Genomic DNA, 25,900 nt, shown 5'->3' on the forward strand with positions numbered 1-25,900 from the left:
ATATAAAGTAATATAATGTAATATAAAGTCATATCATGTAATATAGTATAATAGAGTATAATGTAATATAGTCAAATGTAATATAATATAATAATATATAATATTATATAAAATAATATTATATAATTCAGTATAATTTAATATATTGTAATATAGTATGATGTAGTATAATGTAATGTTATATAATAAATTAATATAATATAAATTAATGTTATATAAGGTGATGTATGGAAGACAGAAAACTAAAGAAACTTCTTTAGCAGGGTTGTGGCACCATCTTGTGGCCAAATCATTTATTGCACTAAAATCCCCACCCACCGGCTTTCATTTGTCAGTCTGTCAGTCAAGCTACACGTGACTTCATTGGTCGAACGCTCCTGCGCGTGCGTTTTCTTTAACTTTGACCTGACCGGGAGCAGTGCGGTGATTGGCTGAACACACACATCTGCATTTCTATTGGTGGATCCGCTCACGCCCACTTTGCCTCCTCTCGAACCCTCCCTGGAGGAGCAGCTCCTCTCTCGTCCCGGTCACTGCTCCTCCTCTGTCCCGGTCACTGCTCGTCCTCTGCCCGCTGCCCCGTCCACAGCCTCCGGTGAAACCAGCTCCAGTCATGTCGGTGTTCAGCGAGGTTCCTCAGGCCGCCCCCGTGGCCGTGTTCAAGCTTTCGCAGGATTTCAACAACGACCAGTGTCCGGACAAGGTGAACCTCGGAGTGGGAGGTGAGTCTGTGAACTGGGTCCTGGAGCAACCTGCCGTAGAGCTAATGCTGCACCAGCTGACGAAGCTGCGTCTCTATCAGTGTATTTATGTACTGTAGATAGTTGCACGTTTTATTGTGATAACAGTTGATACAAATTGTGTTAATGTGGAAGTATAACTCCATAACATTAAGATATAACTTTAAGTTTTAAAAACAGGTTATTTAGACACAGTCACAAAGTCTAACTGTATGAATCTATGGACATTCAGGTGTGTGTCAGTGTATTTGGTAAATCGTGCTGTTATTTGTCCAGAGTCAGAGAATGTGAAAGGGGACACACTTCACTGTAACACCTGTAACGTAGCATTTCTCCCATATTGTGGATAAGAAGTGTGCAACATGTATGTGTTCTATCTATCACTTGCAGTCGTACGCATGTTATCAACTGACAGGGAGATTGTGACGTGAACCATTAACTAGTTCATCAGACCCTGTTGATTGTAAATAAAATGGATCTGCCCATTCAAACCAGACCAGCTAATATCTGATTGTTATGTAACAGTGTGATACACCCAGTGCACGCGTCTCTGATCCTCGCTGGTTTCCTCTCTCTCCCCCTCTGCACTTTAATGACCTGTTCTGTGTGGACTAGGCAGTCGATTGGATTACTGCTCCCTCACTGGAGCCAGAGCGAGCCACTGACAGGAGTTTAAATATGTGTGGATTAGTCCTGCTTCTCTTCCAAAGCAAGCAAATGACATATTTCTGTCCTCGGCACGACACGTTCCTGTGTTAGTCTCATTGGAAGAAGTAATCCTTGTTGCTTACATTGCAAAGGAACAGCCCGGCAGGACGAGGCTACCTGAGTCCCATGATTAGTTTGGTAGGCTGAGGCCTGGTAATCCCCTTTCTCTCTGTACAGTACTCTGCACTGCAGATGGTCGGTCGGCTCAGGGGAAACTGGGAAATGTAGGCCACTCAATATCTAGAGCTACATCTGTCATATCTGCTGACCTGGTGGCTCACCGGGCAGAGCATGCACCACAGGTCCCCGGCCCTTCTACACGGCCTCTTTTAAATTGAATATAAAGGCAGGAAAAGTCATATTTAGAGCTGAATAAATCGTCCCTTACTGATAATTAGGTTTCTAGAAAATGAATCCGATCTTATTTTGCTGCTTTACTAATTGTGGAAATACTTATATCAACCTCTTAGTATCAGGATTTGACACTTCTCTCTGTTTTATTTGACAAAGTAAATATCTGTGGGTTTTGAATACTTCACCTGAGGATTGACAATCTTGTGATCTGTAGCTATGTCACTATTTTACACTTCAGTCTGTGTGTAAAATAATAGTTGTAGGACCAGTTCTATTAGGTTGATAATTATTTTTTACAATAGATGAAAAATAAAGTCACTGTGCCTGGGATCTATTAGTGAGCCGGTCTTTGTTCTGAAGGTATAAAGGTTATTGTGCTCTACAGTCGTTATCAGGTGTTGACTAGAGTTCAACTGGTTAATACAGATTCAGATAACACAGTTACATATGTGAGATGCTTCTTAAAATGTGAAAAGATCACTGTTGGCTGCACTGTTAAAAGTATAAAGTATATGTATCTTAACAGTTTGCCTTAATTTTTCCTTTCAGCCTACCGGACCGATGAGTGCAAGCCATGGGTTTTACCAGTGGTGAAAAAAGTGGAAAACATCATTGTGCAGGATGGAAACCTGAACCACGAGTACCTCCCCATTTTGGGCCTTCCTGAGTTCAGATCTGCAGCCTCCAAGATTGTACTGGGAGACGACAGTGCTGCCATCCAGGAGAACAGGGTTCGTGTGCTAAGAGACCACAAGATGTTATAGATTTGAATATATATTCACATTTAAACTGACTGTCTGTGTCCGTCACTGCCAGGTGGGAGCTGTCCAGTGTCTGGGCGGCACAGGTGCCCTGAAAATGGGTGCTGAGTTTCTCAGGCGTTTCCACAATGGAAACAACAACACCAAAACACCCGTCTATGTGTCCGCGCCTACCTGGGGTACATCCATGCAAACACAAACACACAGTGTAGCACAGAGTGGAAACTAACATTCCTAGAAAGTCTCCTTGTTCAAGGACTTTGATCTTTAGACTCACCACAGACTTTAGATTTAACATGTCAGCGCAGTGGTTTAATAATGGACATGGATTTTTAATCAGTTCAGATGTCAGAAACATTAACAAAACAATATTCCGCCTTGTATTCAGAGCAACTATAAACAGTCAAGTGAGAACGTTGTGATCATTGTTTCAGAAAATCATAATGCTGTGTTTGCCAATGCCGGCTTTGAGGACGTCCGTCCATACAAGTACTGGGATGCAGAGAAGAGGGGCCTGGATTTGTCAGGTTTCCTTGGAGACTTAGAGGTAAGAGGAGTGTGATAAGGTCTCATGTAATTATCTGTGGTTGAAAGGAGTTCACAGCACCTCTTCATCTTGTCTGTCTCCTACAGAGTTGTCCACCGCACTCTGTCTTTGTCCTGCACGCCTGTGCCCATAATCCAACTGGCACAGACCCCACACAGGAGCAGTGGATGCAGATCGCTGAAGTTATGATGGTATAATACACACACACACACACACACAATGTCTCCTCTCTTGTCTCACTACTAACACAAGTGTCAGGTTAAGCATCACTCAGTGCTGATCACAGGCCGATGATCGTCTGATCTTTCATCGTGTTCTTTTTCCAGAGGAGGAAGCTGTTTGTGTTCTTTGACTCAGCTTATCAGGGATTCGCCTCCGGCAGCCTGGAGAAAGATGCCTGGGCGGTTCGCTACTTTGTCTCCATGGGCTTTGAAATGTTCTGCGCTCAGTCGTTCTCCAAGAACTTTGGCCTCTACAGTGAGTGACCCGTGCATTGTGTTGTGTTGTGCATCATGTGCTTGTAAAAGTTTGATCTAGAGTGACATTCATTTTAGTGTTGTTAAACAGAATGACAGCTATGAAGTGCTTCATATGGCCTCATTTTAACTTCAGAATACAGGATAAGCCTGGAATTTAGATTATTGTGCAGAGAAAATACCAGAAAACTATAGTTTATTAGTTTTTTCATGGTTGAACTTGAACACAGACGCCACAAGATACTGCTTGTTTGGCCACTTACAACAGAAACAGTTTACATGTTACTGAAGAGAAGGAATCGGGGGGGAAAAGAATAAAATTATATTCTTTTCACATTTAGCAAGTTGTGGATTGTCCAGAGGGGGAGCTGTTCAGTCACTGCAGTTTTACACAGGCCAACAGTTAGGAGCAGCAATTTAGACTCTAAACTACATGCAGATTAATCAATGTCGCCATCTACAGGTAAAGTACATGCTACTACATTGTTTTAAATGTGATGTGTTTGTCCCTTCAGATGAGCGTGTGGGCAACCTGACCATCGTGGCTCGCGATGCAGACAACCTGAAGCGAGTTCTGTCCCAGATGGAGAAGATCGTCAGGACCACGTGGTCCAACCCACCGTCTCAGGGAGCGCGCATTGTTGCTGTCACATTAAACTCACCTGAGCTCTTCACTGAATGGTCAGCACAGTGTATCACTAAAGAAGCAACAAGTGTTAATGTAAAGTGTTTTCTGACGGGTACTGACTCGTTTCTGTGTCTTTGACTCCAGGAAGGACAACGTGAAGACCATGGCCGACAGGGTCTTGTTGATGAGGGCTCAGCTGAAAGCTAAGCTCCAGGCTTTGGGGACACCGGGGACGTGGGACCACATCACGGAGCAGATTGGCATGTTCAGCTTCACAGGCCTCAACAGTGAGTGCAAAGACCATTAAGACAGAAAACGTTTTTCTCTCTCACGCAACATCGGGACCACCACACACACACACACACACACACACACACACACACACACACACACACACACACACACACACACACACACACACACACACACACACACACACACACACCTTGGCTGCAGCCCTTTTGGGAAAAAGTCTATTCCCTATACATGTTGTTTAGAAGTGGAAGTGAAAAGGTTATAAACAAATAACCCACATATTGCACGTCTCAGAAGTTGTATGGATTAATTGTGCACTTGCAGGAATTTAAGCATTTGTTCATAATGCAACACAAGATATTTTATACACAGCGATCTTGACAGGATCTGTAAACTATCACATTAATTATCAACAGATTATTAAATCTGCTTCTTTATGATGTTTTTTCCTGCAGCCAAACAAGTGGAATATATGGTGAAGGAGAAACACGTGTACTTAATGGCCAGCGGTCGCATCAACATGTGTGGTTTGACCAGCAAGAACATCAACTACGTGGCCGAGTCCATCCACGAGGCCGTCACCAAGGTCCAGTAGAAGACCACATTACCCACATTCCCCAGCACTTGGTCCCGAGCCGTCCTGATGCCAGGGACTGTGTTTGTGTCCGGCAGATTTCCTGGAGCAAACATCTCATTTGCACAAATATACAGACAGCTCATTGGCTCCGTATCCCTCTTCTCTTCAGTGTTTGTGCTAAGCTAGGCTAAACACACCCAGGATCTATGTCTCTACTGAAAACAGAGAAGGTGGTTTAAATATTGATCCTCTCATCTATGAAAATATGGGAACTATTCCTTTAAATGATTATGTTCATTATTTCCCCCCCAGCTTCCTCTGTGTGTGTGTCACTTACTCACAGTGTGTTTTTTTTTTGTCCAGCCTGTTCTGTTCGGTTAGTGATGTGTCATTACTAGGACCTTCTGGAGGGTTAGTGCATCTGTGGCTGTGTTACAATTATCTCAGTGCTGACTCACCTGTCTAAAAATGTTGAATGTCATACTGTTGATTCATCCATTCCAAGTGTTAACCACACATTTCCAATCAGCATGCACAAATACCGTGCTTAAGTAACAATAAAACAGCCATTAGCTGTTGGCATGACCAAACTGCCACAATGTAGCTGTGATCAGGAAGCGTTTACCACCTCGGTCATGAAGGAAGTAGCTGGAGTACGTTTATTGCTCGATGAAATGTGAATAAGAGATGCTCAGGAAGACATTTTAACTTGAACTGTGAAATTTATTAATTATACTGTCCTCGACCCAAAGGGGCAACGCTAATTACCTCACTTCCAATCGTTCTTTAATGCAGTGTTTGTATTCCGTGGCATTGAACTGCTCTGAAAGTCATCTCAGTGTCTTCTGCTGCCGGTTGAACGTTGAGTTGTTGTTAGTTTGCACAGTGATCGTCTAAACTATTACGTAAGACTCCAGTCAATTGCATAAACACACTAATGATCAACCCGTTTGCTATTGTAGCACTGTGCACAGTCGACAATCTGCAGCAGTTGTTTAGAAAGTGACCTGAATCGGAAAATGTCCTCTTCAGAAGTTCAAATTACATTTTAACCACTCTAATAAAAACTGTTAATAGCGTTTGTATTGTTCTCATATATTTTGGAGTTGATGTGGATTTAAGGATATGGTTTGTATTCATGCAGCAGCTCTCACAAGCCTCTGTACAAATAATGTGAGTGACCCTAAAAAAACACACACAATGTAGTTTGAAATAGACAAATATAAACAACAGAAACAAAAAGTACACAAACAGTAGTTCATTTAATTTATTAATAATTAATTTGTCCCTTGTGCCGGGCATATGCTCTCCCTCTTCATATCTTTGGGCGACTTATATAATTTTTTACATTACAAAATGGTTTATCCTGTACAAACAGTCCTTGCAGCTATGAATATAAATCTGTGTAAACCAACCAGCAAAATCTGTGAAAGCTGCGACAGTTTCTAAATCACACAAATCCTCCTGGCTCTGAGTCAGTGGTCACATCAGAAGACCTCAGCCTGTGTGTTCAGTGTATACAGACAGATCAATGTGAATAGCTTAGCAGTGCAGTCTCCTTTGTACTTCCACAGGCAGAATGAATTATATCGCTGAATGTCCCCAAACACCACCCGTGTGCGTGTGTGTTTGAAAGGAGGTGGTGGCTTGACGTCAGCGTGCGTCATATTGCTTTCCTCTTTCAAACGTACTTCTGTCAGTTCTCTGGAGCAGAGCACCTGCCAGGATTTCACAATGCAGATAAGCACAGTCCAACCTGTGCCGGTAGATTCCCCAGTTAGAAACAATCAAGTTATTTCTTTATTATGAAAGATCTAACCAATCAGGTTATTATTGCACTATTTCTTTTCTATAAGAATGGCTTTAAAGTTTCCCTCAGTGAGCAGCGTTCATGGCCTCCCCCGCCCTCCTCAGTTCGGACAGTACTTTTGACCTCACTTCCCCCTAAAGCCCCATAGCATAGACTGTATATAGAGATAGAAGTGATGGCGGCTCCCCAAAAGTGAAGCCAGAGAGTCCACAGAGTCTGCAGTATAGGTCAAAACTCCCTGCCTCCTCCGTGTTACTGGATGGGACATGGACCTAACGAAGAAGTCAAAGTACACGTCAAATACATTTTTCTCAAAGATGCTTTCTGTCATCTACGGCAGTTCTTATCACACTAGTGTATGTGCTCATTTTACCGGTATGTTCGGTTTGAATTACTTATTCGATATCATAAAAACAAGGTAATATTTTAGGACTCAAGTAAATGTATCGGTGGGACCTCGCTACCATGGCGACATCAGATTCTGGCTCCAGATGGCATCTTTGGCACAAGATGGCGGCATTCGTATCTGAGACAACTTGGCTTCATTTCGGGATCGCAAGTGGAAACCTGTTATCTATCTTTATATACAGTCGATGGTTAGTAGTATCAGTTAAAACATTATTATTATTATAAAAAACACTTTTAATTGCAGCTCCGCTTTTTCTCAACTCTAAAAGTTGAGCCTCCAGTCTCTGTGGAGTTTATTTTAGTATCTACGGTTGTGTAAGATTTCACTATGTCACACACTGCACCTCTGTGGGGAGACATCAATGCAGATCGGTATCATCCTATTCATGCATCCTCTTATGTAAGCATGCACATGGAGAAAGACGGGTTTCTACAGGGCGAATATTCTAAGGTAAGAAGCAGCATTAACAAACATGCAAGTATAGCAACTACTCTTCTTCATCGTTTTGCACCCAAACCCCATAGCTTATTTTAAATAGAGTACACAGCTTAAAGACCCTGTGAGAGACGAACTGTACACAGAAAAGTGGCTAACGCAGTAGCTAATGGTAAGAAATGAAATTCTCTATCGGTGTGATGATGTGCCATTAAAAGAGAGGCTAATGATTTCTTTGAATTGTGGTAAGATGAAGAAAAAGGCGGAGACGTGAACACTGAGGCTGTGTCTATAAAACTACATCTGCAGAGAGAAAGGTGAGCTTTAAAGGGACGACAGACAGAAAACAGCAGGTAAATAAAAAAACACACATTGAAGTTAAGAGAGATTCATGTAAGTCATGATCTGTCCCTACAGGGGCTTCTAAAGTGATTCTTTGGACTTTCAGACTGACCCTTCTTATTTCCTGTTTTATTTTGATATCTTTTATCTTGTGTGATAATTGGATGTTTAACTTCCTGTCTTTGTCTATTTTCTCTCTCTTCAGATTTTCAGCCCCACCTGTGCCCAATTATCCCTTCCTCCCCTGTGTGTTTGAGCCTCAGCGCTTCGAGTCCTCTTTGTCAGTTTGTCTGCTCCGTTTTCCCCGGTGTTCCCTTGTGCTCCTCTTGTGCTCCTGTGAGTTTTCTGTTGGACCAGCTCCCTGCTCTGAGTTATTTCAGTCTATTCCAGCCCTTGTTGTCTTCCAGGCGTCTCATCTGTGTGTAAGAGTGTCTGCAGTTGGGTCCTGAAAACTTGAGTATGTGGTATTGCGGTGATGAATTCAAGCATTTTACAGTCTCTACATTGACTTATATTATTTATATATAGATATATATATATATATATTGCTATCTGAAATATTACTTTTAGTAATTCTGGCACTTGTATAAGAAATCAATTAAGAAGTTGTGTTTTTTTTCTGTTTCAGGATTGTGCATTCCTCTCAACACTTGGTCAGTGCACAACAAGGAAGTCTTTCAAGCTGTAATTCATGTATGGCTTTTTAAGAATAACTGTGTTCTTTTAACTGGGTGTAAAAAATTGTGCTCTTGTCGGGAGGCTGATGCGTGTGTCGGGCTGTGGTGGCAGTGGCAGCCTCGTGGCAGCGTTAGGACAGTTCCCTGTGCAAACAACATTTTCAGTATTTGGGAACTTCCCCATAGTGACACATTATTAATACTTGTGTATTCATTGTTCAAGTAAAAGCTCTAAAGACCATGATGAGCTTGATCTCCTTAAATTAAATTGCAAGCTATGAATCAGTTTCCGTAACACATACGTCTTGAATGGAGATGATTGAATGTGAACGTTATGAATAGAACAACCATTGAAAAGCTAACGTGGACACTGTTTGCCCCATTAACTACAAAACATTTGAGTAAAACCTGCTAGGATCTGTGCAGTCCAGAGTAAGGCTGGATAAATCCAATAAGTCCAAGTAATCATCAAGGGTGAGACGTCAGGCAGAGGTGGGACAGGGTGTGTGTCTGTGGGGACCTGAGAATTATCGGTGTCTACAGCAGAGAGGATAAGGATGGCTCAGTCTCCTGAGAGTCGAGGAGTGAGTCTACGGAGGAGCGGTTATTTACTGAGGTGGATGACGAGGAGGAAGATGTGGGCTTTGTCCCTCTTCCTCTGTGCCGCTGTGCTAGCTCGTCAATGGTGGTTTCTCCAAGCCCTCCTCCAAACTATAATCTCCTTCCCGAGACTTTTTCCTCCTTTTGTTACCTAGAAACGGAGAACATGCTGTAATTCAGGTCATCACAGGTTCAAATAGCTGCCGGAAACTAAAGCCAAGCAGTTTCCTCTCTTTATATTTACTTTACTCTGAACTAAAGCCACTTTTTTTCAAATTACGTCAATACGATCCGCTGCACTAGATGTCCTTAGATGAATGAATAGAAATACATTAGTCACACCGTCTCCGAGCCAACAAGGACAGATGCATCTGGAGAATCTACTCTGCAGGTTTCGCAGCCGAGGGACGCGACACATAACCGGTTGCTAAGATACACCTGCTGCTGTTGCTATGCCCGACAGAAAAGTTTGGGCACATCTGACGGCATGTGTGTGGGCGGCAGCGTGCTGGCAATGCGTCAGTGTTGCGACAAATGTCTCACTCACTCAGTTTACGCAAGAGTTTCTTTCCGATCGTCTCCTCGGAGCTGGAGAGAGACAGAGAGCTGATGAGAGGAGAGGTGGACGGCTGAGACTCCGTAGGCACATCTGAAAAGTGATAAGCAAGATGGAGGGGTTACAGCGGAAATGACAAAAACAGAGCTATAGTGAAGTATGTATAGAGCCCAGAAAGGTACATTTCACTGCAGGTGAGAAGTTGTCACAGCAATATATATTAAAAAATATAGCACTCACCATCCTCTCCATAACTTTCTGGTCTGTCCTCGTGAATGTAGGGAATCTCATCCATGCGGAGGAACACGGTATCGTTGGGACTCCTCTGCCCATCAGATTTACTGCCTGTGAAGAGAGAATGAGACCAAATCAGCTGTAATCCAGCTGCAATAGCCACATAACAACAACTGGTTCGTAGCTCTGCCTATAGAGGGAGGTAGAGAGCTGACTGTTTATCAGTCCGTGTGAAATATTTCAGTTGTAAACAGTTATGGGTTAAAAATACGAGGTTTAAAATCCAATTAACGCTGGACTACAACCAATGGAGGAGGCTCAGCAGGTCAAGGACATTGGGCAAAGGACTGCCCCCAGCAGAACCTTCACTGCTGACTGAAATACAGAAGTGAGGGGGGAGCGGGCGGAGAGAAGACGACTTGCCTGCCCACAGAGGAGCAAAAAAAAAAAGGGAAGTGAAACACACACACACACACACACACACATAATGTTAAATAAATTATGCTTTTAAGAAAATGCCTCAACTCGAACTGTGTTAACGGTCACAAACTCATTTCCTGGTCGACTCTGATGCAGGTTATTCGGTGGTTAGGATCTCTGATTTACCCACATCTCCTGAAATGAGTGGTCACTTTATTTTCTCTCAAGGCTCAACAGCAACAGTAGAGAAAAATTTCACAAAACCTCTCCCGTGCACGGTTCAATTTGACAAACATCCCATAAGGTTTGAACAAGATTTTCTGTTGCCTCCCTGTTGCTCAATTAATCTATTAGGAAGAGATTTGATGATTGCGTTAGGCCTCGATTTGGTATCCTCCCCTGATGGAGTGACTGTTACGCAGGATTCCTCTTCACCTCCTTTCCTCATTTCACAAACCACACATGAGCAGCTGTTTGTATATCAGTGGCATCTTCCTATAAATACCTCAACTGATCTGCTCTCCATGTCATGCTCTCTTTCACCCCCTTTTTCTGATTTTATGCACACTGATTCATTGCACTGCACCTCACATGTGCCAGATCACGTTTATGAATTTCTGTTTTTGCTTTTTCCCGATGATTCTCTGAATGTGTCCAATATTTTTCGGTTATAGACTTATCCAATGTTTTTTATGGACAACGGGGAAGAACACAACTGTGTTGCTGAACTTCAAGTCCAGTGTTCACCACGACCTGACCTTTCTGACGAACCTCTTTCTAACTCTGACTCATGACTCTGTATGTAGATGGGTCCTCTTCACGTGACCCTGTCTCTGGTACTAACTGTGTTGGTTTTTCTGTTTGTTCAGATAACGATGTTCTCCTCTCGAGTTCTCCTCCTCATCACCTCTCAGCCCAGACAGCATGGAAGTATGAAAATTGGCTACTGGTAAAACACTCACAGTCTACACTGACTCCAGATATGCATTCGGTGTAACTCATGATTTGGACGCCCTTTGGCAAAACAGAAACTTCCTCACATCTTCAAATGTACTGCACATATACGTGCTACGGATGTGGTGTTTCGGGGGAATGCTGCTGCTAAATCTGTGGCTCGCCTACCACTTCTTCTTTCAAACAACAGGCTGAGAAACTCATAATTTCAAATCTCATGATAAATTTCCACGACAATAACCTGACACGTTTCCATCGACAACCAACAGAAACATCTGTCCAATGATTTTCCTTAATGTCACTAACACAAACGTACACAAAGTAGGTTGCATGTTACACTGAGTGTAAGACAGATGGTGTGTAGGAAATCCGTTAAGCCTCGAAACCAGTACTGATTGGTTGATGCCACATTTGCATCAGTTTTGTGTGAGTGAGCCACCGTCTGTGTTCAAGTTATAGATTCTTCCTTTGCAGAAATCTTAAATATAGTTGAAAACTATGAAAACTGCTATTTTTAACTTCTGTGCTATTTCTTATCCTATTTAATTATGTATACACGAGCTAATCTTTTCGAACAGTGACCTGAGGGACGTCATCGTGTGTGAACTTTGATTAATTATTCAACATCTTCATTCATTTTCTCATGATTTTAATCTTCTGTTTTGAAAAGGTTGGTATTAGTCCTTGGTTCGGTGGCCCTGAGAGCTCAAAGCACTGCAACTTAAGAAAACACATATAAATACACAAAACACTTCACTTGTGAGTATTTGGCAGTGCTGTTAGAATTTGGTAGTAATGTAAGTATTTGACTGGTTTGCGAGTATTTACCAGTGTTGTGTACAATTTGGTTTGTGTGTTGCTGGTATTTGGTTGTGTTGTGAGTATTTGATAGTAATGTGAGTGTTTGGTAGTATATTGAGTATTTGGCTGTGTTGTATATTTTGGTTAGTATGTTGCTAGTATTTGCATTTTCCTTATGTCAAACATTGACAAATTGATGATGTTTTCTCCATTTAGGGTACAGATTTTTTTCTTAAACTTTTACATTATTTGGCGAACTTACAATTAGTGCATGAATCCGATGGCAGTTAGTTGGACACTACGGCATGCAGTTGGGGAAGACTGAGGATCGAACCGCCGACCTTTTGGTTGGAGGATGACCACTGTACCCCTCAACCACAGCTGCCCAACTTGTCGTCAGATCATAAATTTCTTTAGATCAATCATGTATTGGTCCTTTCAGGCAGGTTCTTGGCCCTTGGCCCATGAATCTCTCCAATCAGTGTGTTTGATTCTTTGAGCCTCCTCTTTCTTCCTCTTCAAAATAAACCTCTACCAGCATGAATCGTAAAATTCCTATCGAGCCTCATGGAGCTGGATTATCATTTACATGTCAGGGACTTGGTGTAGCTTGCAGGTTAAGTGCTGTACTGCTCCATAAGCAAAGGGCTTATGGAAATATGGAAAGTAAATTTTGAAGGATGATGCATCAGGCTGTTGATGAGCATTATTTTGTGTCAGTTTCTATCAGTAATTCTTATTATCAGTAATTCTTATTAAATCCTATTAAGAGAAAACAGTTAGAATTTCATATGCATAGTTTATATAACCACCACACTGTTATTAAGCTTCTCTACTTACGCACGATACGGTTTCTTTCATTGAGCTGGGACGTGTTGCACAGGGTGCCGTGGGGATGGAGATGTGCAAGGCGAGCCAGCCCCATCCGAGTGTGTGTGTGTGTGAGGGGGAGGGCGATGCTGTGCGAGCGAGCCTCTGGGCCCGGCGGCCTCCCTTTGGCATCAGGATCCAACGGGTCCGGTGTCTGAGGGGAGCTGTCCATCCTGGAGGCCATCAGGGCGTTCTGGTAGTGGTTCCTGGTGATCTGTGGCGACACAGAAAGCAAATCTTCATCATCGGCATCCGGTCTGCACGTGCACGGCTGACTACAGTACACAATCGCAGTGGGCGTGGACGAGGAGGAAACCTGGACTCTAATAGTGAGAGGGGTGGAGACGTGAAGTGAGAGGGCACATCCGTCATTTGAGGCTAGAATATTCATGGTTCAAATGGAGCACAATTACCCGCAGTGATTAGAGGAAAGAGGGAGAGTGGAGGGAGGGAGAGAGAGAGAGAGACAGGATGTCTGCGTTCAGTCAGAAACTACGATTGAGACATTTCAAAGGGAAACGCTGCAGCAGAGGAAGACTTAGCATTTTGGGGAATTTTGAAGATTCAGCTGTGAGAGCTGCAGTTGTTTTTATTGGTGCTCTCAAATGTTCCCCCTCAGGAAGCAGGAAATGATACATTTAATTGTAGTGAGATTACCTCCACCAAGGTGGTCATGTATTCGTATGCATTATGGTTTGGGTTAGTTTGTTTAGTTGTTTGTTTGTAAAAATACGCAAAAATTACAAAACTGATTTCCATGACATTTTGTGGAGGCATAAAAATAAGATAAATCGTGTTTAGGAGACTGATATTTATGAGTGTGTGCAATTTGGTGCAGATCCAAATAAGAATCCTGATCCAGTGAATTGAAATGTGGTTTCATAAGGTGACTGTTGGGCCTTGGTGGAGATATCCACTGTACTGAGCGTCATTCCAGTTATATACACAATGGCATGATGCTTTTTTCTGTGTGTGACCTTGATGATCTGCAGGTCCGTGAGCTGTCGAACGGAGTAGTCTGGTAAATAGAGTCCTCCTGTAGTGAGCTGACCCACGCTGCTTCCACTCAGTAATGAATCTGATTGGTTCAGACCACTGCAGCGGGAACTGTACCTGTGACCTGGACAGAGCAGAAGAGGAAAATAGTCTTGCAGTTCGGTTTGTCATTCATGCATCATTACTAATGCAAAATGCTCTTTCATTTTCTTTTTCCGTTCCAGTTTTCAGCTTACTATTAAAAAAACTCAAAGGCAACTCCGGTCTGAGAAACTCTTTATTTCACATCTCGAGATAAATTTCCACCACAGTATAGAAAGTATCTTTATGAAATGAGCATGATCATGTTACCGAAAACATTCAAACCACTTAGAAGTGTTTCTCCAAGGGTTAATAAGATGTAACTAAAATACTGTTTTCTCTACTTTCCCTTTTGATTCACACTAAAATGTCCTATTTCAACACCAGCCGCTTATTGACAGACCCTCTCTCACATTGTTATCAATATAATCTCTTTCTGTATAGCATCGTGCTTTTAGAGACACAACAAATAAAAAAGAGAGAGGATGGTAAACTCTGAAATTCAGAGGCAAATATAGATTTCCAGCGAACAAACATAAAATTAGACCTACAGGACTTTCCATTCACCGAGCGCCAGCTGCTTGTTGTAAAGCAATGACTCAGAGAGAGAGATGCTGCTGAGGAGTAAATTCAGTATCCTGTAATGACACATGAAGGGACTTTTACTGGGGTCTTCCAATAGCTTTAAGTCCCCCCCCCGAACATCACACATGAGAGGGGGAGAGAGTGAGAGAGAGACAGACTTTCTGCTTGCGCTGCAGTCTTAGCTGGATTTCATATAATCCTGTGCAGGTCATGTCCTTCCACTGGGAAATTCTCTGAAATCACTTCTTTTAATTACTTACTTCCCACGGCTGCTGCTGCTGCTGCTGCTGCAGAGTGGTGCTGCACAAACACAGGCTGGGATTCAGACTGTAAAAACAGGTCCAGCAACCTGCACTGCATTAGCTTTATGAGCAGATCTCTCCCTGTTATTGTCGTCATCATCACCACCATGCTCAATGTGAGTGCCCCAGAATTATTGAGCCATATCGCTTCATGTGCACGCTTACTTACCGATAGGCAGTGGTGAGATGAGTGCTGGCATGCCGTAATATGAAAAAGCTCCATTTTCAAAGCGGAGAGCCTCCTTTCCGATCTCCACCTCCACCCGCCCCTGCAACATTAACAAGGCCATTTACACATAAAGGTCTGGGCCTCATGGTGTGAGTTCTGAATTGATTACTCGTCTAATGGAGCTTCCCATGCAGGACATAACAACACATAATAATTATAACAAAACCAAATACAGCTTCACACCCTTTTTTTCTCCGTTTACCTGCAGGATGAGGACAAAGTAGTCGACGGGTTTGTTTCTCTGGAAGAGGTAGTGTTGAGGAGCGTGCTTGTTCTTGGGGTCGAACTTGAGCTCCTGCACAACGCTGGGATGTTTAATGAGACGCAGCAAGATCTTCTCTGACAGGTGACACGGCCTAAAGGGCTCCACCTCTGCAAGACGGATTCATGTAGACACACGAGTGCACACGCACACAAAAACAAGAGTCAGAGAAAGAACACCGAGGTCCCTGTTATGGTTCCTTAGCCCTGTTCTATCCTGTGATCCAATGTTCACATATAATCTGCACACAATACACACACACGTGCATGAACACACACACATGAAACGCTACCTGTGGCCAAGAAGCGGTGGGTTGCGAGCAGCAGCTGCGGCGAGACCTTCACCTTCAGCTCATTTTCTGCCAGTTTGAAGATGGAGAAATCCTGTGGTTTCCTCTCCTGGGTGGACACTCGTCTTTTGTTCCGATTATCAGCTGTGAACACACAAATGCTCTGTGAACAGCTGATTGAGGGAAAAGTGCTTCTCTTTCATTCATTTGGTTTATGAGATAATCCAAACAAATACAGTTTTCTCATGCACTACAAGGAATTAGCATTGACTTTGACGTCTCACTGACCTTATTAGTTGATGCAGCTTTTTACGCGTCATGCTAACTAACACCACAGATGGAGAGGATTTCTCTCGGTAATTTTATTTACGGATACAGATCGCGTGAGATTATCCTGCGCAGTGCAAACACACCTCTCATTGATAAACAGACTTGTTCTCTACAGAGGAGGAGTATTAATACATGATATAGTATTAAATGCATCAAAGCTGCAGCCGGAACAGCTGGTGGTATAAATGCCTGAAGTGCAAAGTCTGGAGAGATGAGCTCCCCCTTTGCTCTAAATACATATATACACACACTTTATGACACACACACACACACACAATAGAAGGGTTTGTGCAACCACACACGTGCACGTATGACAGAGGACGCTCCGCACAATCGGCATGTCATTAAAACTGCAGCACACAATAGAGCAATATGTCCCTTTCTTCTGAGAGCAGGTTTTTTTTTTAGAAGCATATAATTCAAAGTTAATAAAAAGCATATTATATAAGTTTTTTCCCACGATGTAAATAGTGTAATTCAAAGTGTGGAGCAGATTGGATGTGAAATGATATTGGCATTTGAGTTCCGCTCAGTGGAGAGCCTTTCCTTCCAGCCAATTAAAGATGAGCGGATTATGGTGATTATCTGTGAGACTGGGACATTTATTCACATGATTTAATTATGCATTAGGAAGGAACAGCAGGGGTGGGATGGAGGGATCAATAGTTTAATTAGAAGCAGAAGAGAAGAAAGACTTTAAATTCCAATGTACTAATTCTACTATAACATCCCTTATAATGAGCGTGTAAATATTCTGTTGAATTGAAACATTTCCTCGTGATGTTTCGGACCCAGAGCTGAACAAACTCAATCAGTGGCTGTGACGAACCGAGGGAAAATCTATTCAGCATGGGAGCTGGAAAAAAAAGAAATTGATTCATAGCTAATGCAACGGTGGCTTTTAAAACCTCACAGCTTCATAATCAGCATGTTTACACTGTGTACGTACTGAACAGGTCCGTCTCGTCCACGATCTCAGACTTGATGATTTCCTCGATGACGTCCTCCAGCGTGACGATGCCGATCATCTCGTAGAAGGGGTCTCCCTCGCCCTCGCTGTTCACCCTCTGCACCACGGCCAGGTGGGATTTACCTGCGCGACAAAGCAGAGAGGGTGAGTTCAAGTGCTTTCAAAACGCCAGCCCGGTGTTAATCACCGGGTGGAGACGCAGAGGCGACGTCAGAGGATTAATAAAAAATAATACGACTCAACAGCCTCCAACTGGAACTGTGCAGTCAAGATGAAAATCAGCATTAATACACCAACAGGAGCTGACGAGCTGTAAACACAGGAGAGGTCTGTCTCTGGGCTTGAATATGTAATTATTTTCCATGTGTGTGTATGTGTGTGTGTGTGTGTGGGAGACTCAGACGAAAAAGTAAGTGGACATTGGGGGATTAGTCTGGAGACACTTTGACAGTTTGGGAGTCTTGGCCCATTATGTAAACGCTGCGATTACACAATCAGTCTGGGGATGCCTGCATCTGCTGACTACCCTGCCCGTGCTGCTGCCAGCTCTGCAACGACACATACTGTACACGCATGCCACACACACACACACACCACTCTTTACACATCCATGAGCTGACCCTGTTCCCACTCAAGTCAGCGTTAGGGTGAACATGACGAGCCTGCCAGATACGGTGACACACAACTCGCCAGCAGCATCTGTGGAACGAGACGATAAAGCTATTGTGACAGGAAATCAACGACGCCACCAAACACCACAGGAAAACCGGAACAATGGCCGAGACCATTTCACTTTCTGAAGCAGGAACTGGCTGTGTTGCATGTAGGTGTATTTTCGGCCCATAGAATTTCTTTTTTTTATGTCAACTATTATGCATTAAGATTTGTTAAATTAAATTCTTGCTTTGTTATCACAGCACGGCTTTTCTTACGTCACTGCCTCGATGACCAAATACGTTATCTAACCAAATGTATGACGTCACCAGGACGCAGATTTCAGCAGAAACACATAAACCGTCTCCGTCCTCCCTTCGAACAAAATCAGCGGCTCATATGAGATCGGCCGATTTAGGGGGGGATCACCGCCAAGGGATAAAATGGATCAAATGCTTTAATCCAGTGCAACAAGGGGAGGGGAAAAAAATCCTGATTGACTGACCGACAGGCAGCCGTCTCCAAACATGAGACTGTGGCTGTGGGAGATTGGCTGAGGTGGACGGGGCTTTTTCTCAGGTCAGCTTGTCTGAAGAGCTCAGGTGAGTCAGAGGTGGACGTGCCCTCAGCTGCTACTGTGCCCGGGCACTGCATTACATCATTTGTATGTTACATAACACTCTTCGAGAAGAGGACACACACACACACACACACACACACACTCACAACAGACTCAGACGCAGACACACGCACGCTCACTTAACAGACTCACACATGCAGACACACAGGCCCAGGGCGAAAGTGGGTCGGCCATGGATGTTCCTTTTTCAAAAGTCTCCGCTCCCCCACTTTCCCAGGCTCCTCCAGTTCATGTTTGAGCTCCATGTGTTTGTTTTAGATCAGTCACAATATACGTGCATATGATTGTGTTTATTTGCCGTCTGTGTTTTCTGCATATTTGCAGCCATATCGTACATACAGTACCCTACGCTGGATTCATGCATTGTTTATATCACTGCAGCAGCTTTTTTCATGCAAACATTTAGTCTGTAAAATGATAATGGCTGCCATATACAATGGGCATAAAAGCATTGGATTTGTGTATTTCTTAATGTATACATTTTTTTTAAGTGGAGTTGTATTGTATTTTTTAGGATTTCTTTCTTTCTTCAACGTTATGAGAGATATTTTTTTTACTTTTTCACCAATTTCTGGGAGAATAATTCATGGATCCTGATGCTTGGTTAGGGTGATGATATCTTTATGTGTTAGTATGTGTGTGTAATTCAAGGGGATTGTTGCCCCTGGGCAGAGGTATGTGCTGAACCTAGAGCCATTCCAGTGTTTTCAAGGGTGTTTTGTTTGTTAGTTAGCTGGATTATGCAAAAACTACTCAACCGATTTCCATGAAACTTTGTGCAGGGTTGGGGTATGAACCAAGAAAGAACTCATTAAATTTGGAGCACATCTTGATAAATGGGCAGATCCAGGCTTCTTTTTTTCTTTCTTAAACATAGTGAGATTGGGTGTTGGCCTTTGTTTGCTGGTTGCTTTGTTTCTTTGTTAGTTAGCAGGATTATGCAAAAACTACTGAACGAATTCCCACGAAACCCGATGGAAGGAAGTGTTATGGATAAGGAAAGAGCCCATTTCACTTTGGTGCGGTGCTGGATCAAGGGGCGGATGCAGGAAGTGTGTTTTATCACTTTCAGTTATGAGTTTGTGTAATTTGGTGCAGATTGATTGAATTTAACAGAACTTTGGGGTCTTGGCGTGGGTGAGTGCCATTCCAGTAAATAATTCTTCAAATAAATTTAACCAAGCATGACTTTTACTTGTATTGGAAAGTTTTTGTTGTGGTGTATTACTTTAACCACTTTTACTTAAGAACATGATGGAATGTCTCATCCTAATAAATGTTGCACCAGATTTAGTTTACTCATAAAACATCAAAGCATAAGTGCATAAATTAGAGAGCATAGCTTGCCATATATAATTTCCCACTGCACAGCATGTTCACAGTTACTGGTGACATTTTCCTCCTCTGCTCTAACACTGACCTCACCCCTGGCCCTCACCCTTCTCAGTGAGGCATCCTCACAGCTTCCAGCCATGGCTTCCTGGGCAGCAGGAGCCTTTAAACCATGAGAGCCAAGTGGAGAGCAAGGGAAAAAGGTCGGAGCTGAATTTTTTATGGATCTCTCTGCAGGCTTGGATGGCAGCGACCCACAGAGAGGAAGGATGTTCAAAGTCCCCGCAGGCTGACAATTAGGTGCCCACAAATAATCTAAAGGTGACGGCTGACGCGACCTTTCCCCCCTTTATTTTCAAAACCTGAGCTGATGGACCACAAAGCTATCAGTCGCAATGCTGGACAATTTGATGACCCCCTGAGCTGTGAGTGGTAATCCAACTCATGATCCAGCCTCATGTGTGCCATCTTTCACACTGTGATTGGAGAAACGCTGAAATGTATCGGGCCTCCTTTGTCAATGAAACAGATTCACATCGACCAATGTCAATGAAATCCTTACGTAACCTTTGATCCAGCAGCTCCAGTGTGTCGCAGTATGTCTCCACGTTACCACGTGGAGCTGTCAGAGGAGCCGTTTGAGCTGTTGGCTTCATACAGAGCATGAATTCAGAATCCCACTCAATGTTATCATGCAGACTGAATGGAGTCCCCGGGGAGAGCGACACTTTCGGCTCAGTAGTGAACAGATGCTATCATGTGTATGAGAGACAGTTACACTGTGAACGCACTTATCGGCAGCGATGCTTATCACAGTAAACCAGTGGTGTTCTCCGTCTGCTGAAGGCAAACTCAGCCGCTGGAATAAGGAAAGGAGTGATGGGGGTTAGATGAAGTTCACAGAGTTGTTGTCCTGGGAAAATTACTTTCACTACATAAATTCGTGAGCTGGCCTAACCCCATCCTGCTCCATGGCAGCCTCTAACCTCTGCTTGAACCACGCTCACTGTGTGACACTATATCAGATTTCACATAATGGTTCTCAGAGGTTTAGGCCCACTGTGTGTCAGTGGAGGGATGGCTTCTCCTCTGAAGTCTTCAAAAGACTCTGAGGAGGAAACCTTGGGCCTGTGCCATATCACGTGACACCTCATTGACTCAGTTTATCAGAAGTCAAGAAAGGAAAGGGACTCACCTCTTTTGAATTCCTCCAGCATCACATCCAGCTTGGTGTCGTTGAACACGCAGTGCATGGGGTGCTTGTAGAACTGGTTGATGGTTTTCAGAGGGGTGCAGTCGTCGGGGTCCACGAAGGCCAAGTCTTTCACAAACAGGATGTCCACGATGTTGGACCTGTCGTTCTCGTAGACCGGGATCCGCGTGAAGCCGCTCTGCATCACGTCAGACATGGTGCAGAAGTCCAGCACGGCGTCCGAAGACAGCATGTAGCAGTCGGACAGCGGCGTCAGCACGTCCTCCACCGTTTTGGTCCTCAACTCCAGCGCTCCCTGGATGATGTTGAGCTCTTCCTTGACCAGGTCGTGGTACGGGTCCGTGACGCGCAGCATGGCCACCAGCTTCTCCCTGGTGTAGAAGCTGCTGATCTCTTGGTGCAGCATGATGTCCAGGATCTTGGAGACCGGGTAGGCGATGGGGAAGAACAGCAGCATCAGCAGACGGGTCGCGCAGAGGGTCTTGGAGGCGATGGCGAGGCTGTGCCTGGACGCTAAGGAGTGAGGTAAAATCTCACCAATGAAGAAGATCCCCAAAGTGCAGAAGGTAGTTGAGAGAGCAGTCATTCCTAAAATCTGGCACATCCACACCACAAAGCACGTGTTTGTGAGCACGTTGCCCAGCACCACAGTGCAAAGGATGTAGTTACCATGTTTACGCACTGACTCTATTTTCCGCGCGTATTTCTGCTCCTTCTCTGTGCCACTGTTCTGCAGGACCCGCAGCTCCACGGGGTCCAGAGCCAGCATGCTGATGTTCAGCCCGCTGCAGAGTGCTGACAGCGCCAGCAGGAGCACCGAGACACCCGCCTGGAGCCAAACATCTGCATCTGGAGGTCTCTCCACCACCGCCAACCAGTAGTCCTTGGTGCTGAAATGTTCCCATTTCACTCCATCGAAGGCGCACATGGAGTAGTATTTGATCACATCGCCTCTGCGCAGGTCTTTAGCGAGCAGCTCCACCAAAACTGAGTTGTGACTTAATGTGGATCTGAAGGAACCCAGCAGCTCGATATCAGAGCTCCGGGCATTCTCCTCCTCACACGGGTTACCTCTGGTGCGCAGCTTCCTCTCCGCGTCCGCGCTGCTGTCCCCGCCTGGCTCCTCGATGAACGCGATCCACGGAGCTGCGGGCGCGCCGTCGGGTCTGCCGGTGAAGTTCAGGCTGTTGGGATGCTCCGCGGATGCTGCAGAGTAGTAAACCCTCAGCATGAAGCGGGTGCCCTCGGTCGCCCTCAGCATCCCGTCCTGCACGGACAGCTCTCCGACCTGGGTGTCCTCCGGCCGGACGCCGAGCAGCGCTTGCGTCGGGGCCGGCGGAGAGGAGAGGGTGACGGCGAGGAAGAAGATGGAGAGACGGCGCGGATGCAGGATGCGGCGGAGAGCATCCGCAGCATCCGCAGCCATCATGCTGAATGAACCAGTGAAGGACGCGGGAGAAGTGGGTCACGTGGTCTGCGGATGGGATAGATGGAGCAGCTGGGTGGCCATATCCATGAAGAAGAGTGGGTAAGATACAGAGAGAGAGAGAGAGGGTGGTGGGGGGTGTATCAGAGTCTTTTAAAAAAACATGACATTAGTGACGTAGCTCTCTTATTTGCTTTCTGCCACTCTCTAAAAATAGAAAGCAGGAAATGCCCAATCATAAATGATTAATGTGATACATCCGGGATCAAACCCCCAACAACTATAGTCAACTATTAAACTCATGGTTCTCAAAAATCTAAACTAATAATTAGGCCACAACAACAACAATAATAAAAATACGCACATTTAGAGCTTTAGCACAAATATAACATGGAATTTAGAGACTTAAAACTCAGAGTGTGATTAAAACGATGAGTGATTGATGTTTGGGCATCTGGAATAGTACACAAATACTACACTGGCTCAATGGCTCCACTAGATGGCAGTACTATCGCCTGCTTCAGTTCAGCCTGCACTGTAGAAACCTATCCTGGTGCAAACTTCAGCCTTTTTTTAAATAACACACGGGCTGATGTGTGCAAGGTTTATTTTCCTTTCAAGTATAAAACTAGAAGAAAAACAACTCCAGCTGTTTCTGAATACACGTCCCTGGACAGATAAAAGAATTGTAATATCAAATTATATTTTTAGAAGAACAAACGTTCATCCTTTGAAAGCTTTGAAAAGGAAAAGACTGTCACATAAAACTTTTATATCTCATGGAATGTATTACACAAGTTCCAGCTATTAATAGGGCGAATACAGATGAAGTGCAAATGTTAATAATACAAATGAAATATTTATTATGTGCAGAAAGGTCAGAAAAACACTACTACTAGTACTACTGCTACTACTACTACTTATAATAATAATAATAATAATAATAATAATAATAAGAAGAAGAAGAAGAAGAAGAAGAAGAAGAAGAAGAAGAAGAAGAAGAAGATTATCATTATTATGATCATAATTATCATAATAATGATAATAATTGTTTCTAATAATTTCCTGGAACCACACTTTGTTGGTTTGTCACGAGGTGTGAAACTGAAGTGCAGTCGTGCCAAGTGTTAACCAGTGAAAGCCGCTCCCTGCTTCCCATCAGCCACACATCCGCAATAAAACTGCGAGAAAAAGACTTAGCGCACAAACACAAAATTCCGAGGATCAGCAGTGAAATACGAATCAGTGCCTCACTGCTCCATCACATCCGGTTTTTATAAAACAAATAAAAGTCACACAGGCTGTTTTCTAATGGAAACAGTTTTTCAATGAAAATGTTTAATAATGAATGCAACTTTTAAAAAGTGCCTTTTCTGCCTAAAACCCCCTCACTTGTATCATAATGTAAAGACTATATATGTGGGTGGTGTAATAAGTGACCAAATAAAACATAAGAACTTAAGTCAATAGTTAATTTCCTTGTAAAAATCACTTCAGGATCCTCAACAAAACATTTGTATGTTTGTTCTAGACTCCAGGATGTTTTAAAAAAAAACACAACTTATTATGGGATATTCTACTAAATGAATCGTGTATTAAAAGCTCACCTGGTCCCATTAATACCATGGCCAGTACTTCTAAGTTAATAGATGTCCACAACATGTTATATGTTATGTAATAACATATATAAAACTAGGGCTTAATGTAAATCGAATTAAAGTTGTAAAACGAGGCTTACCTCCGTTTGGCAGTAGGTGGCGCTATCCCTATCACTAAGATCTGTTCTTTGCAACAGTCTAAGACATGAGACTATGACCACTGACACGTGACATCACAGCAAACTGACAACAATGAATTATTTGCTTAATGAATCCTTTGAAGTGTTATTTTATATAAAGCCTGGCTGGACTTAAATAGTCAGTCACAAACAAGTGTTATTCATTCAGCTTAACCCAGCTCAGTTTGTATTTTCTACATCTTTGCAGTGAATGAATTTCATCATTCAGTTTTTCAGGTATTCCCAAATTAACTTGTTTTTGATCATCTCAAATCCTTATTTAAAATGTTCCTTAGTTAGTTTTTGAATACAAATCATTTGTGTATCACTACCCTTCTAATGCACAACATGGGTCAAATATGACCAGTATTCATTTCCTGTGTTATTTCATGCATGAGTGTTTCTTTGCTATAATTTTAAAATAAATGAATTTTATCATTTAATATTCTAAGTATTCATGAAATATTTTGTTTTTGATTACCACAAATAATTTCCCCCCTTTTTTCTTTCTTACTTTATAAACAAACGTAAATTTTGTATTTCTACATCACTTTTACACACAGTGATCAGAAATACCCATACAGTATGTATTCACTATGGAACACCTACCATTCATTTCACACAGCTGATGCATGTAATTCTTATTTTACAATCCATTACTAGTGAGAAAGAGAAATATGTACAATACTAACTAGCTGTTTGCTAGCTAGCTTCTTTTCTAGCTAGCTAACCATAGCTAGATCAACAAAATAAAACTCGAAATATAACAGTATATACTGTATAGACTGATTGATATGCATTTGAAAATATTATATTACATATAATTGATTTACTTTATCCAGAGTGTTAGTATGGCTGGTCGCAATCATTTCAGACTTACTCAACAGTGCAGCAAATGAGTGAACTGAGGGCAAAGGAGAATGAAGAGAAGAGCAGACAAGAACTGCAGAAGATCATGTACGATGACTATCAGGAGCCCAGTGAGGAAGTGGCGACAATGAAAAATAAGTAAAAGGTGGCAGATGACACTATAATTCTAGAGGCATGTGAGCGGGAATCAGAACTCAGTCAGGAGAAAGAGAGTCTGCTAAATCCAAATCTGGAGCTCTTCGATTTGCTGGTACAGGAGAAGAGTTTCAGTGCTGACCTCAATATCCAGCTCTGCAAAACAGAAGAGACTCTGCTGAGTTTACAGACGGACTGGAGAAAACTTCAGGAGAGATACAATGAGATCAAAGCAAAGCTGAAGGCTTGAACATATTGAAAACTCACCAGACTTCGCAGGCTCATCAGGCATGGGGAAAATTTACGGATTCTGGAGTAATTGGAAATGGTTGTGGCAAAATGACTCAACAGAGCCCCCCCCTAAAACGCAGCAATTCTGCCTGGTTTAACCGATCTTCACGAAATTCGGTACACACGTGTATCATGACTGGACGGAAAAAAAGTCCTGTCACCAGTTTGATTAATGCAACAGGAAGTCGGACATTTTGGATTTAGTGGCCATTTTGGCCATCATACACTAGAGGTGTGCATCTTCACTAGCCTCACGACTTGATTATGATTCAGGAGTCAACGATTTGATTCGATGCATACGATGCATTTCAATGTATCACATCCACAATTTTCTGTATTACTGCATATGGCTGCTTTTTCATCA

At 43.1% G+C, this 25,900-nt stretch overlaps 2 protein-coding genes across 2 annotated transcripts; one reads left to right on the forward strand and one right to left on the reverse strand.

Moving 5' to 3' along the window:
• Nucleotides 1-496: 496 nt before the first annotated feature.
• On the forward strand, nt 497-6,122 carry got1 (glutamic-oxaloacetic transaminase 1, soluble). Its single transcript, XM_034608992.1, has 9 exons — nt 497-722; nt 2,352-2,533; nt 2,619-2,742; nt 2,998-3,110; nt 3,197-3,301; nt 3,437-3,587; nt 4,102-4,267; nt 4,359-4,501; nt 4,925-6,122. Exons 1-9 carry the CDS (start codon nt 614-616, stop codon nt 5,062-5,064), a joined length of 1,233 nt encoding a protein of 410 aa, XP_034464883.1. The 5' UTR covers nt 497-613; the 3' UTR covers nt 5,065-6,122.
• A 176-nt stretch (nt 6,123-6,298) lies between these two features.
• Nucleotides 6,299-22,574, reverse strand: LOC117775700 (metal transporter CNNM1). The gene is made up of 10 exons (XM_034609062.1): nt 21,020-22,574; nt 17,178-17,321; nt 15,902-16,042; nt 15,550-15,719; nt 15,288-15,387; nt 14,132-14,274; nt 13,125-13,368; nt 10,116-10,220; nt 9,867-9,968; nt 6,299-9,470 (listed from the first exon to the last, which is right to left on the reverse strand). The coding sequence occupies exons 1-10, from the start codon at nt 22,464-22,466 to the stop codon at nt 9,391-9,393; spliced, it is 2,676 nt and encodes an 891-aa protein (XP_034464953.1). The 5' UTR covers nt 22,467-22,574; the 3' UTR covers nt 6,299-9,390.
• Between the last annotated feature and the right edge of the window lie 3,326 nt (nt 22,575-25,900).

Source organism: Hippoglossus hippoglossus, chromosome 15 (assembly GCF_009819705.1).
Source record: "Hippoglossus hippoglossus isolate fHipHip1 chromosome 15, fHipHip1.pri, whole genome shotgun sequence".
In the NCBI taxonomy this organism is placed as follows: Eukaryota; Metazoa; Chordata; class Actinopteri; order Pleuronectiformes; family Pleuronectidae; genus Hippoglossus; species Hippoglossus hippoglossus.

What these genes read in the sequence shown, in the direction of transcription:
- LOC117775700 (XM_034609062.1), bottom strand. Translation starts at nt 22,466, where the DNA reads ATGATGGCTGCGGATGCTGCGGATGCTCTCCGCCGCATCCTGCATCCG. An exon ending in GCTGGAGGAATTCAAAAGAG is followed by an intron (nt 17,322 to 21,019) that starts GTGAGTCCCTTT and finishes TTTGTCGCGCAG; the next exon opens with GTAAATCCCACCTGGCCGTG. An exon ending in CCACCGCTTCTTGGCCACAG is followed by an intron (nt 15,720 to 15,901) that starts GTAGCGTTTCAT and finishes TCCGTCTTGCAG; the next exon opens with AGGTGGAGCCCTTTAGGCCG.
- got1 (XM_034608992.1), top strand. Translation starts at nt 614, where the DNA reads ATGTCGGTGTTCAGCGAGGTTCCTCAGGCCGCCCCCGTGGCCGTGTTC. An exon ending in GGTGAACCTCGGAGTGGGAG is followed by an intron (nt 723 to 2,351) that starts GTGAGTCTGTGA and finishes TTTTCCTTTCAG; the next exon opens with CCTACCGGACCGATGAGTGC. An exon ending in CAAGAACTTTGGCCTCTACA is followed by an intron (nt 3,588 to 4,101) that starts GTGAGTGACCCG and finishes TTGTCCCTTCAG; the next exon opens with ATGAGCGTGTGGGCAACCTG.